At 45.7% G+C, this 13019-nt stretch overlaps 1 protein-coding gene across 1 annotated transcript in view; it reads right to left on the reverse strand.

Moving 5' to 3' along the window:
• PACS1 (phosphofurin acidic cluster sorting protein 1) overlaps nucleotides 1–13019 on the reverse strand; it is an 85193-nt gene that overhangs the window by 66472 nt on the left and 5702 nt on the right. The window contains exon 2 of the mRNA XM_056527383.1: nucleotides 4864–4951. Coding sequence (XP_056383358.1) covers nucleotides 4864–4951 — 88 coding nt within the window. The remainder of the gene's footprint in view (nucleotides 1–4863; nucleotides 4952–13019) is intronic.

Genomic DNA, 13019 nt, shown 5'->3' on the forward strand with positions numbered 1-13019 from the left:
CCTTCGAGAAAGAGATTTTACGGTAAGTGTTAAAAAAATCTCCTTTTCTCTATCGGCTCCATTGGGGGACACAGACCGTGGGATGTACCAAAGCCATCCCTTGGGTGGGCAGATAATCAGTTAGGCAGACGGCTGTTCCACTGCCACCTGCAGCACTTTACGTGCCCAGACTAGCATCAGCCGATGCGCAGGTATGAACCCGGTAGAACCTCGAGAAAGTGTGCAAAGACGACCAAGTAGCCGCCTTGCAAATCTGTGAGGCCTTGTTCTGGAGAGCCCAGGATGCCTCAATAGAACGGGTAGAATGAGCCACAACCCTGAAGGGAGAAACCTTCCCCCTACAGCGATAGGCTTCCGAAATGGCAGACCGGATCCACAGAGAAATGGTGGCCTTGGAAGCAAGTTGTCCCTTGCGACGACCTTCCGTAAGGACGAAAAAGGAATCAAACTGATGAAGAAGGCAAAGAAGAATCGCCCTCCAAGTTCCAAGATGTTTATCGGAAGAAGGGCTTCCCGGGGAGACCAGAGGCCTTGAACCCGCCAGTCCCTGAACACACTGCCCCAGCCCGACAGACTGGCACCCGTGTAACCACCTGCCAGTGGAGGGGGAGAAATGATCGCCCCTGAAGAAGAAAGGGGCAGCGGAGCCACCAGAGCAGAGAGTGACGGATCTGACGAGGGAGAGCAATCTTGCGATCGAGAGACAGAGGAGATCTGTCCCATCGAGAGAGAGAGAATCGCCAGTTCAAGGGGACGGTAATGAAACTGGGCAAAGGGTACGGCCTCCATGGCCGCTACCATCCCACCCAAGACTTCCATGTAGACACGGATGGAAACTGGGACCGTAGGAAGCAGACTCCTGACAGGAGAGTCAGACGTTTGTCCGGCGGAAGGCAAATCCGGGCAGAGGCCGTGTTGAATTGAAGTCTCAGGAAGATCAGAGACTGGGTGGGAGAAAGGACAGACTTGTCCCTGTTGACCATCCACCCGAAGCGATCCAGGGTCTGGAGGGTGAGATCCACATTCTCCAGGGTCTGGACTCTGGTGGGAGCCTTGATGAGAAGGTCGTCTAGGTAAGGGATCACCGAGACTCCTCTCGACCACAACAGGGCTATCACTGGCAAAAGGATCTTGGTAAAGACCCGAGGAGCAGTGGCCAGACCAAAGGGCAGGGCTACGAATTGAAAACGCCCCTCCGGAACCGCAGAAGTAGGCATCTTTGATGTCCACCGAAGAAAGAAATTCCCCTTGTTCCATGGATGCCACTACCGAACGGAGGGATTCCATTCAGAAGTGGCGGATGAGAAGGTGACGGTTGAGACGCTTGAGGTCCAGGATTGGCCGCACCGAACCGCCCTTCTTGGGGACCACAAAAAGATTGGAATAGAAACCCTGAAAACGTTCCCTTGGAGGAACGGGAACAATAACTCCCTGGAGAAGCAGGGACCGAAGAGCCTCTTGAAACTGCTTCGCCAGAGAAGGAGACAGCGGAGCCCAGGACTGAAAAAAAACGATCCCTCGGGAGGGAGGCAAACTCGATTCGGTATCCGTTGAACACCACGTCCCTGACCCAAGAGTTCTGAATGTGTGTGGTTCAGATGTCTCCAAAAAATGAGAGATGACCTCCCACGTGAGAAAAATCTGCGGGTGGGGGCATCACTTCATGCGGAAGTGGGTTTGCGGTTGCCCGATTTGGCCGCAAAACGGCCGGAACGGTTGGTGTCCAACTTCCAAGGCAGCACGTCCGGAACCGAGGGAGCCTTCTTGTCCCGCGAAGGCGCCTGCCTCGACCCCTTATTGGGGCCAAAAGTCAGAAAGGAAGAGGAAGTAGAGCAAGCCTTATTTTGAGGCAACAAGGAACTCTTACCCCCTGTCGCCTCAGAGATAATCTCCTCAAGACGCTTGCCAAAAAGAAGGGCACCAGTAAAAGGAAGCTCGGTGAGAGACCTTTTGGAAGCGGCATCTGCATCCCAAGCCTTAAGCCACATGGAACGGCGGAGGGCCGCCAGGTGACCCACAGCAAAGGCAGCACAACGGGCTGACTGCATGGAAGCTGTGCACAGAAATTCCCCAGCTTTAGAGCACTGGAGAACCAAAGCAAACAGATCCTCTGGGGGGGGGGGATCCCGCCTGGATACCCTGATGGAGTTTTGAGCACCACACCGATAGGGCTTTGGACACCCAAGCCGAGGCAAAGGTGAGAAGTAGAGAAGAGCCTGCTGCTTCAGAGGCAAACTTCGCTAAGGACTCCACCTTCTTGCCCGTCGAGTCCTTGAAAGCAGCAGAATCCGCCAGTGGCAGTGTAGTAGCCGCAGAGAGGCGGGAAACTGGTGGATCCACCGAGGGAGGGGAAACCACCTTAGAGACAAGGTCCTTGTCGAATGGGTAACGCACCTGAACCTTCTTCATTCCCGGGAACCTCTTGTCTGGATGTTTCCATAAGAGTGTCAAATTCGTCGTGAGAGCTGAACCTTTGAGGTGCCGGTTTAGCACGATGAAAGGATACTTCAGGAGTAACGTCCGAAGATCCTGGGTCCTCTAAATGAAAGGTGTCTCTTATGGCCGCAACCAATGAGTTCACTGTTTCAACTGTATCCGAGCGGTCCTCCGAGTCAGATGCCGATTCGAAAGCCTCATCCGCCAGTTCACCAGGAGAATGTGAACGAGTGGAGGCAGCCCTGGAGGGGGGCGACCCTGACCGGGTACGCGGCTCTGGCGAGGCAGAGTGGCGACTCCAGGAGCGTCCTCTGGAGGAGCGAAGTTTGTGACCAGATGACCCCGGGGGGACGGGACCCACGAGGGGAGCGCCCACGTCTACCTGAAGACTCAATGGAAGAGTCAGAAGATGCACCCCTAGTATGCTTGTGAGGGCGCGAAGTATGTGGAGAAGGGGAGCGGGGCCCTTTAGAGGGCCGGCGCAGGGCAGACTTCTTCAAGGCAAACACCACGTCACGGGAGGCCTCAGCCACCGAACGGGAGACTTGAGTCAAGTCAGCCATATACTGGGAAAGGGAAGAAACCCAGGCTGGAGGGGCGGCCGAATCCACCGGAACTGAAAGAGCATCCGGGGGTACCATGGGGTCTGGGGCAACAGAGGTGCAGGCAGAGCAAGAGGGTTCAGCAGAACCAGGCATTTTGGAATTACAGTTCTTACATACAAAATAGGAAGCTAATGCTCCAATTGTCTGTTTAGAGGGAGGAACAGTTCTGGGTACGGACATAATGAAAAAAAGAACTCTCTCACCCGAGTCTGTGTCCCCTGTGGCAGCTGCTGTGAGGAGAACTCCGCTCTGAGTAAAAGAGAGGGAGAAACAGGCCAGCTAATAGCCATAGAGGGGCGTGTCTGGAGCAGGGGCACTGTCTAATTGGCCTCTGCCCCTGAAAAACACGCGCATGGCGCTGATTGGAGGGCAGTTCGCGCCTCCGGTAAGCTCCGGTGGCCCTGTGGGCGGAGCTATAGCGCCCGGCCGCTGTGAAGAACAATAGTAATGGCGCCCGCTCCTTGCCCCGGGCGCACATGTCAGTCGCGTCTGCGCTCGCGGGGAAGTGAACGGGCGATATCCGCTGGCAGCTGTGCTGCCGAAACTGAAAGTAAGTCAGCGCTTCGTGCGCCGAACAGTACTAGCGCCGCGGCTGTTAGCCGCATAGTAAGCGCCGCGGCTGAAAGCCGCATAGTATAAAAACACACACATGCACATAGTAATAAAGTAACCCCTTCCTTCCCAAAATGCCATTGCTCGCCCCTTTTTTGAATAAAGATAGAGTCCCAACACAGGCCAGCCCCTTAGATCCTGAAAGGTGGGCCAAAAAATGAGGGTCTCCAGAGGTTGCAAGTCAGTACCTAAAGGGAGAAAATATATACTCACCTCAATCAGAAGAACTTACCTAATGGAGTCTTCTGCGAGGTCTTCAGTCAGCTTTCTGTTACCTGCATCACGCCGAGCTACCATGTGCGAGCGAGGCGAGCAGGGAAATAAGGGGACCCGGACCCCTGAGGTACAACCCCAGGCGCTGACCGTTGGCGAGAGGGGGTGAACAGCATATACGCAATGTCTGTGCCCCCTCAATCGCAATGGGGAAAGAGTGAGCCGCAGTTCCTGAGTCCCCACCTGAAAACGTGGAATAAAAAAAACTAACACATTCCCTAATTAGGAAAAATAATAAAACATAAGACCTGGTCTGGAGAAATCCAGACCATGTCCACCTCCTTCAGACACTAAGCTAAAACTGATTAGCTCAGGGCCTGGAGGCGGGTATATCGTGTTGGGAGGAGCCGACTTTTTTTGTTGCCATAGTGTCATACCTCCTAGAGACAGCAGCATACACCCATGGTCTGTGTCCCCCAATGGAGTCGATAGAGAAAAACATTTTTTCATATCAACTGGCTCCAGAAAGTTAAACAGATTTTTAAATTACTTCTATTAAAAATTCTTAATCCTACCAGTACTTATCAGATGCTGAAGTTGAGTTGTTCTTTTCTGTCTGACCACAGTGCTCTCTGCTGCCACCTCTGTCTGTCTCAGGAACTGTCCAGAGTAGCAGCAAATCCCCATAGCAAACCTCTCCTGCTCTGGACAGTTCCCGAAACAGACAGTGGTGTCAGCAGAGAGCACTGTTATGAGACAGGGAAAAAAACAACTTAACTTCAGCAGCTGATAAGTATTGGTAAGATTAAATTTTTTTTTTTTATAGAAGTCATTTAAAAATCTGTTTAACTTTCTGGAGCCAGTTGATATGGAAAAAAAGGTGAGACCTTGCAGCTACATTATGCAGCAACATAGCAATAAAGACAACCTCTGGTCTGTCTAACTGCTTAGATACAGTAGTGACCTGAACAACATAAAGATAAATTGGTCATATTACCTGCAGCTTCACAGCAATGACAACTGATGGTAAATCTTTATCCAGATCCTTCAGCATAACAAGCTTCCGTAGCGTCAGGGAAAACAGCCTGGAAGGAAAATAGATATTGATTCAGTAAATCAGATTTTCTAAATCATTAGGAAAGAAAAACTATTATTGTAAAGCGAGATATAGGAGGAATTAGGGTCTATTCACATGGCAGAATTTCCTCTTGCAGAATTCTGCCTCAAATAAAAGCCTATAGACTTCTATGGGGTTCTGCACTTCCATTCACACTTATGAATTTCCGCTTGCGGAATTCTGAAAGCGGAAATTCATAAGTGTGAATGGGAGTGCGGAATCCCATAGAAGTCTAAGGGCTTTCATTTGCGGTGGAATTCCGCAAGCAGAAATTCTGTTGTGTAAATAGACCCTTAAAGGGGTGCTCTGCTGGAAAACATTTTCTTTTAAATAATGTCAGGAACTGTCCAGAGCAGGATAGGTTTGCTATGGGGATTTGCACCTACTCCGGACAGTTCCTAAAATGGACAGAGGTGTCAGCAGAGAGCACTGTGGTCAGACAGAATGGAAATTCAAAAGAAAAGAAATTCCTGTGGAGCACACAGCAGCTGATAAGTACCGGAAGGATTAAGCTTTTTAAATAGAAGCCATTTACAAATCTGTTTAACTTTCTTGCACCAGTTGAATATAATAAATAAAATAAAATGTTTTCCAGCGTAGTACCCCTTTAAGAATCCTCTACAATTTTCAGAGTGATGCACAAGATATTGTGAGACTTTGTAATGTACATTGTGTGGTGAGGGGGCACAGCGGTACTGCCCACATATGAGAGAGTTCATCACACCAAAATCTAGGCAAATATCACAGTCAGGTCCATGAAACAAGATGGTATCATTCAGGGGTCAGAGCTGAAATTAAATAGTCACTTTAAGAAATAATATAGAAGTAAACAAAGTCTGGAAATGACTTTACTGGAGCATTCACGGGTCCAGAGAGCTGTAGCAGCCAGTGAAGAGAAACACGCTAGATAAATAGCAGAAATATCAAGAGAGGCCAAAGAAATTGCTAAAAAGGAAGAATGTGCGGATGAGCTCAGAGACACTTCAAGGCCTGGAAGACCACAGAACACAACTGTGTTGTAAGATAGGAGGAAGTTATCCCTAAAAAAAGGAAAAAACTCTGCACAACAACTGACCGGATGACAACCACTGAGGGGGCGGATCTATGTCAACAATAAAGAGAAGACTTTGCCAGAGTAAGTTCAGAGGGTCACCACAAGATGGAAACCAAAGGATAGTGGATAAAATGTATGATCAGGGGGTCCCGCCGCCAGGGACCCCCGCAATCTAGCATGCAGCACCCACCTGTGAGCACTGCAGGAGGGACTGGAGGCTCCAAGATTTATGCCTCCCAACCACGGGGACGGAGTATCGTGACGTCACGCCCCCTTCCAAAGACTTGCATCGAGCAGGCTATGACGTCACAAGCTCATGGCACCGGCTCCAGCGTTCAGAACAGTTTGTTCCAAGCTCCGAGCAGCGGAGTACCCCTTAATATCTCACATACATTTTACCACAAAACAAAGAGAGCGGCACTCCAAATACGTGTAACCCCGTGCGGGTGTATTTATTCACACATCTGTAGAAAAGCGCAACGTTTCGGCTCCTCATGCTTGAGAAAGGCTCTATTGAGGAGCCGAAACGTTGCGCTTTTCTACAGATGTGTGAATAAATACACCCGCACGGGGTTACACGTATTTGGAGTGCCGCTCTCTTTGTTTTGTGGTGAATTCCTTGGGGCCTGAGTCGGACCCTGGAGCTGAGCACCCAACAGGATCTGGAATCCTTGGCAACAGCCACGCATGGTGCTTCTTCATTTGGATTGTTTCTCCACATACATTTTAGGTGCTGTGCCTAGCACTACATGTAGTTCCGTCCCACTACCTTGCAGAAGGCTTTGGTACCATGCACAGGACCTATTATAATGCTTGAGCACTGTGTAGGGGATACACTGATGTTTTATTGTATTATTTTTGCTTAAACTATTGGTCTATGCAAAGTTTAGTCAAATTACACAGTGCCTATTTAAAATTGCCCTGTGCTGACCCCTATAAACTTTTTTAATTTACGGCCAGAGCTGTAATGGGGCTTATTTTTTGTGCCATGATCTGGCATAGGTCTGACTTTTTATCAGTTTTTATTAAATTTTTTTCTGGGATGTGATGTGACCAAAAACATGCAATTCTGGCATTTGGTATGTTTTTTTTTTTTTTTTTCCCCATTTACGCCATTTGCCATGTAGAATCAATAATGTTATATTTAATAGGTCTGACAATTCCACACACCAGTTATGTTTTTTTTTTTTTTCATTTGGAGAATGGAAAAGGAGGGGTGATTTCAACCTGTATTATGGAAGGGGTTAATTTGTATTTGTGAAAACATTTTTTTCTACACTTTATTAGTTTCCCTCAGATAAATACAGATAAATGAAAGGGGTATTCCAGGAAAACCTTTTGTTTTTTTCTGGCTCCAGAAAGTTAAACAGATTTGTAAATTACTTCTAATAAAAAATCTTACTCCTTCCAATAATTATCAGCTGCTGAAGTTGAGTTGTTCTTTTCTGTCTGGCAACAGTGCTCTCTGCTGACATCTCTGCTTGTCTCGGGAACTGCACAGAGTAGAAGAGGTTTGCTATGGGGATTTGCTTCTACTCTGGACAGTTCCCCAGACACGTGTCATCAGAGAGCATTTAGACAGAAAAGAAGAACTCAGCTTCAGCAGCTCATAAGTACTGGAAGGGTAAAGATTTTTTTAATAGAAGTAATTTACAAATCTGTTTAACTTTCTGGAGCCAGTTGATACAGTCATGGTCGTAAATGTTGACACCCAGAAAATTTTCTAGAAAATGAAATATTTCTCACAGAAAAGGATTGCAGTGACACATGTTTTGCTATACACATGTTTATTCCCTTTGTGTGTATTGGAACTAAACCAAAAAAGGGAGGAAAAAAAGCAAATTGGACATAATGTCACCAAACTCCAAAAATGGGCTCGACAAAATTATTGGAATTCTTTCAAAATTGTAGAAAAATAAGGTTGTTTCAAGCATGTGATGCTCCTTTAAACTGACCTGGGGCAAGTAACAGGTGTGGGCAATATAAAAATCCCACCTGAAAGCAGATAAAAAGGAGAGACTTTCACTGAGGGGGAGATTTATCAAAACCTGTGCAAAGGAAAAGTTGCTCAGTTGCCCATAGCAACCAATCAGATCGCTTCTTTCACTTTTAACAAGGCCTCTGAAAAATGAAAGAAGCAATCTGATTGGTTGCTAGGGGCAACTAAGCAACTTTTCCTTTGCACAGGTTTTGATAAATCTCCCCCTTGGTCTTTGCCTTGTGTGTCTGTGTGTGCCACACTAAGCATGGATAACAGAAAGAGAACGGTCTGAGAACTTGAGAACCAAAATTGTGGAAAAATATCAACAATCTCAAGGTTACAAGTCCATCTCCAGAGACCTAGATTTGGCTTTGTTCACAGTGCGCAACATTATCAAGAAGTTTACAACCCATGGCACTGTAGCTAATCTCCCTGGGCAGGGACGGAAGAGAAATATTGATGAAAGGTGTCAACGCAGGATGGTGGATAAGCAGCCCCAAACAAGTTCCAGAGATATTCAAGCTGTCCTGCAGACTTAGGGAGCATCAGTGTCAGTACAAACTATCCGTCAACATTTAAATGAAATGAAACGCTATGGCAGGAGACCCAGGAGGACCCCACTGCTGACACAGAGACATAAAAAAGCAAAACTACATTTTGCCAAAATGAACTTGAGTAAGCCAAAATCCTTCAGGGAAAACATCTCGGGGACAGATGAGACCAAGATAGAGCTTTTTGGTAAAGCACATCATTTTACTGTTTACCGAAAACTGAATGAGGCCTACAAAGAATAGAACACAGGACCTACAGTGAAATATGGTGGAGGTTCAATGACGTTTTGGGGTTGTTTTGCTGCCGCTGGCATTAGGTGCCTTCAATGTGTGCAAGGCATCATGAAATCTGAGCATTACCAACAGATTTTGGGTCGCACTGTACAGCCCAGTGTCAGAAAGCTGGGTTTTCGTCTGAGATCTTGGGTCTTCCACCAGGATAATGACCCCAAACATACATCAAAAAGCACCCAGAAATGGATGGCAACAAATCGCTGGAGAGTTCTGAAGTGGCAGCAATGATTCCAGATCTAAATCCCATTGAACACCTGTGGAGAGATCTTAAAATTCTTGTTGGGAAAAGGCGCCTTCCAATAAGAGAGACCTGGAGCAGTTTGCAAAGGAAGAGAGGTCCAACATTCCGGCTGAGAGGTGTAAGAAGCTTATTGATTGTTATAGCAAGCAAAAGATTTCAGTTATTTTTTCCAAAGAGTGTGCAACCAAATATTAAGGGTGCCAATAATTTTGTCCAGCCCATTTTTGGAGTTTTGTGTGACATTATGTCCAATTTGCTTTTTTCCCTCCTTTTTAGGTTTAGTTCCAATACACACAAAGAATAAACAAGTGTATAGGAAACGTGTTCCTGCAATCCTTTTCTGTGAGAAATACTTCATTTTCTAGAAAAAATTCAGGGGTGCCAACATTTACGGCCATCACGGTATGTATATAAATAAAAGTATTTTCCTGGATAACCCCTTTAAGTAAACATGTACTGCATAGATCTAAGAGATCTGCAATCTATTGGTAGAGCCTGCCACACACAGACTATCAATCGGGGCAGTGACAGAGACCTAGGTCAGTTGATGTGAACCACTGCGCCACTAAGGCCATTTAGATGCCACTGTCAACTCTAAAGAATAAATAACCAGCAGGCAGTGATCGCTGAATGCCAGACATGGGGAGGGAGGGGGGGGTTGGGTATTGTCTTTGTCTAGAAGAGCACAGCTGGAATTAAATATAGACACTGCAGCTTTGTAGACATGGACTCAAAATCAGAATCATAGAGGAAATATCAGGTGTATATACAATCCTGTGAGGTGTTTTATAGACACAAATGCACCTCTCCCTCTTCAACAAGCATTGCATGCATACTGGGACACCTCACGTCCATGACAGACTTCCAGCTGTTTACTGACTTCCATATATACACGGTAAAAGATGAGAAGACATGGTGCTTCTGTGCGTACAATGTAAATGATATCCCCTGGGGTAGGATTGTTGGTTAACACTGTGCAGTCATACAGGCGTCCTCATACATAGGTCACATACCACATTTAATCTACAAAGACTAAAACCGTATACAATCTATAAGCAGCATACTTTTACAAACAATATAAGAAACACTATATGGACAAAAGTATTAAGTACACCTCTTAAAATGTCCCTGTCCTTTCCAAAAATACTTTGACGTGTCAACAAGACATGCCAAAAGCAGGGAACAGTGTGCAGTAGCGTGCTTCATTTCCTGGCTCTTAGCAATCTACATCCGGCTACTCCGGGGAACTAAACCCATAGCCCATCCTTTCCCTCTCACCAACCTATTTATTTGTCTAAATATCATTCATTAGCTTTACAGAGTAGTTTCCAGGGAGAGAGAGAGAAAGACATTCTCAGATCCTGCCTGTCTTTTTGCAAACCCCTAAATGAGACTAGCCCCCGCCCTCCTGGAAGATTAACGCCACGTGATTTCTGGCTTCACAGCCACACCTACCCTCCCTCCCCCTGTGTGAGGATTTTTCCATCAGTCTCCAGATTTTTCCAGAAGTCTCCTCAGCACATAACGTTGCTCTTTTCCTGCTGTGGATCTTATCATTGACTGCTGCCATTCAGAGTATAGCATTAATTATTTCTGGGGGGGGGGGGAGGATAGTTTGAAAGAAAAGACATGTAACAGTGTGTATACAACAACACAGCATGCACACAGATAGTAAGAGCAATTGGCTGGCCGCCATTACACAGAGCTGCACTGACTGCTGGGAGTTGTAGTCTTGGCTGGTCAAGAAAAAATAATATTTAGGAGACAACAGGAGCTGGCAAAATGACATGGATAACTACAGGGGACACAGAACAGGTATTGTGGTTTTTGGGGCATTTTTCTTATTTTCCCCGGTGCACCCCTTTAATAAAGTGTCTAGGGCTACAGGACAGACATAACTTGGTGCTAGGAAGTGAAGCGTTCTACAATTTTTAAACGCTGGTTCTCCTGATATTTTTGGGGTCTTGATACTGAAAAACTTTTCACAGGGGCACTTATCACTGAATCAAAGTGTTTCACTCAGTCCCATACAAAATCCAGCCTATACCCATACACTTGAAAAAATGTTGGGCCGGCCAAAGAAATTGCGCTGCCTGGGTCCAGGAGTGAAATGCTGCACTCACACACCCATATTTTTATAGTCTGGACAATTACGCATGTGGCAATACTGAATATGTTTGTTTTTATTATGTTTACATGTTTTTTTATATGTAAAATGGGAAAAGAGGGGGTGAATTGTGTTTATTTGATTTTTTTTTTAAACCTTTATTACACTTTTTTTTTCTTTTTTTAACACTTTATTGGTCCCTTAGGGGGCTTTTAGGAGGAATCAGTAGATTCCTCACACAGATCAATGAAGTTCCACAGAGCTATGGACAGCAGAAGAAGAGAGGTAAGCCCTCTGGCCACCTCTACCGTCGATCAACCCCCCCCCCCCCACCGCGCCTCCCACGACCATATGCTGGGTCTATCATGGGTCATGCAGGGGTCAAAAATGTTCTCAGGGCATTTGCCACCCCTGTGAAGGTGCCGCCTAGGTCCAATGGACCCAGCGAGACCCATTGTAGGACCAGCCCTGAATGTTGCAGGCACTGTGCTCCTGTCACCTGGCTGAGGGTGGGACACTGGTGCCGCCAGTCCTCTGATGAAGCTGGGTCTCCAGCAAAACGTCAGGACTTAAGCTCATGTGATATTTTAATCAGCAGCGTTTTTGGTCAGCTTTAGCTCAATTATCCATTAGCCACTCGAGTGGCCCAAAAGATATAGCGGCACACCGTTACTTTGGCAGTATTATGAACATCAATTGGAAACAGAATACAGAAATTGGGGCTCAGAGTGGTGAATATTAGGATAACATATGTTTATTTCAGTATGTGATGTATAAAGTTAATATACTTGTGAAATGTGAATCACAGGGCCCTTGCGAATCAACAGAAACACAAATGGTTATTCAATGGTTAATACAATAAAATTAGAATCATGGCAAATAAAATGGGTTATTACAATAAAATATGGCTTTTAAAACACATAAAATAATCCTTTGGAATTGGAAACAAGTGCCTGACTAGCTGTGTTTTTAAATCTCTGACACCGAGTGGCGTTTAGGTGAATTACCATAATTTCACCATTATATTTCAAGTATTTAAAGGGGTTATCCAGGAAAAAACTTTTTTTTATATATATCAACTGGCTCCAGAAAGTTAAACAGATTTGTAAATTACTTCTATTAAAAAATCTTAATCCTTTCTGTACTTAGGAGCTTCTGAAGTTAAGGTTGTTCTTTTCTGTCTAAGTGCTCTCTGATGACACGTGTCTCGGGAACCTCCCAGTTTAGAAGCAAATCCCCATAGCAAACCTCTTCTAAACTGGGCGGTTCCCCAGACACGTGTCATCAGAGAGCACTTAGACAGAAAAGAACAACCTTAACTTCAGAAGCTCATAAGTACTGAAAGGATTAAGATTTTTTAATAGAAGTAATTTACAAATCTGTTTAACTTTCTGGAGCCTATAAATAAATAAAAGTTTTTTCCTGGATAACCCCCATTAATAAAGGTTATATTTTATTGCTTTTTGGGTGGTTTCTAGTTTAGGGTACCCCTTTGGGGGATGTCCCCTAAATTTGTTGATATAGGTCTGTCATAGGTCGCACAGGGGTCAAAAATCTTTTTGGGGGGGTTTCTAGTTTAGGGTACCCCTTTGGGGGATGTCCCCTAAATTTGTTGATATAGGTCTGTCATAGGTCGCACAGGGGTCAAAAATCTTTTTGGGGGGGGTTTCTAGTTTAGGGTACCCCTTTGGGGGATGTCCCCTAAATTTGTTGATATAGGTCTGTCATGGGTCGCACAGGGGTCAAAAATCTTTTTGGGGGGTTTCTAGTTTAGGGTACCCCTTTGGGGGATGTCCCATAAATTTGTT

This window comes from Hyla sarda, chromosome 6, assembly GCF_029499605.1.
Source record: "Hyla sarda isolate aHylSar1 chromosome 6, aHylSar1.hap1, whole genome shotgun sequence".
Lineage (NCBI taxonomy): Eukaryota > Metazoa > Chordata > Amphibia > Anura > Hylidae > Hyla > Hyla sarda.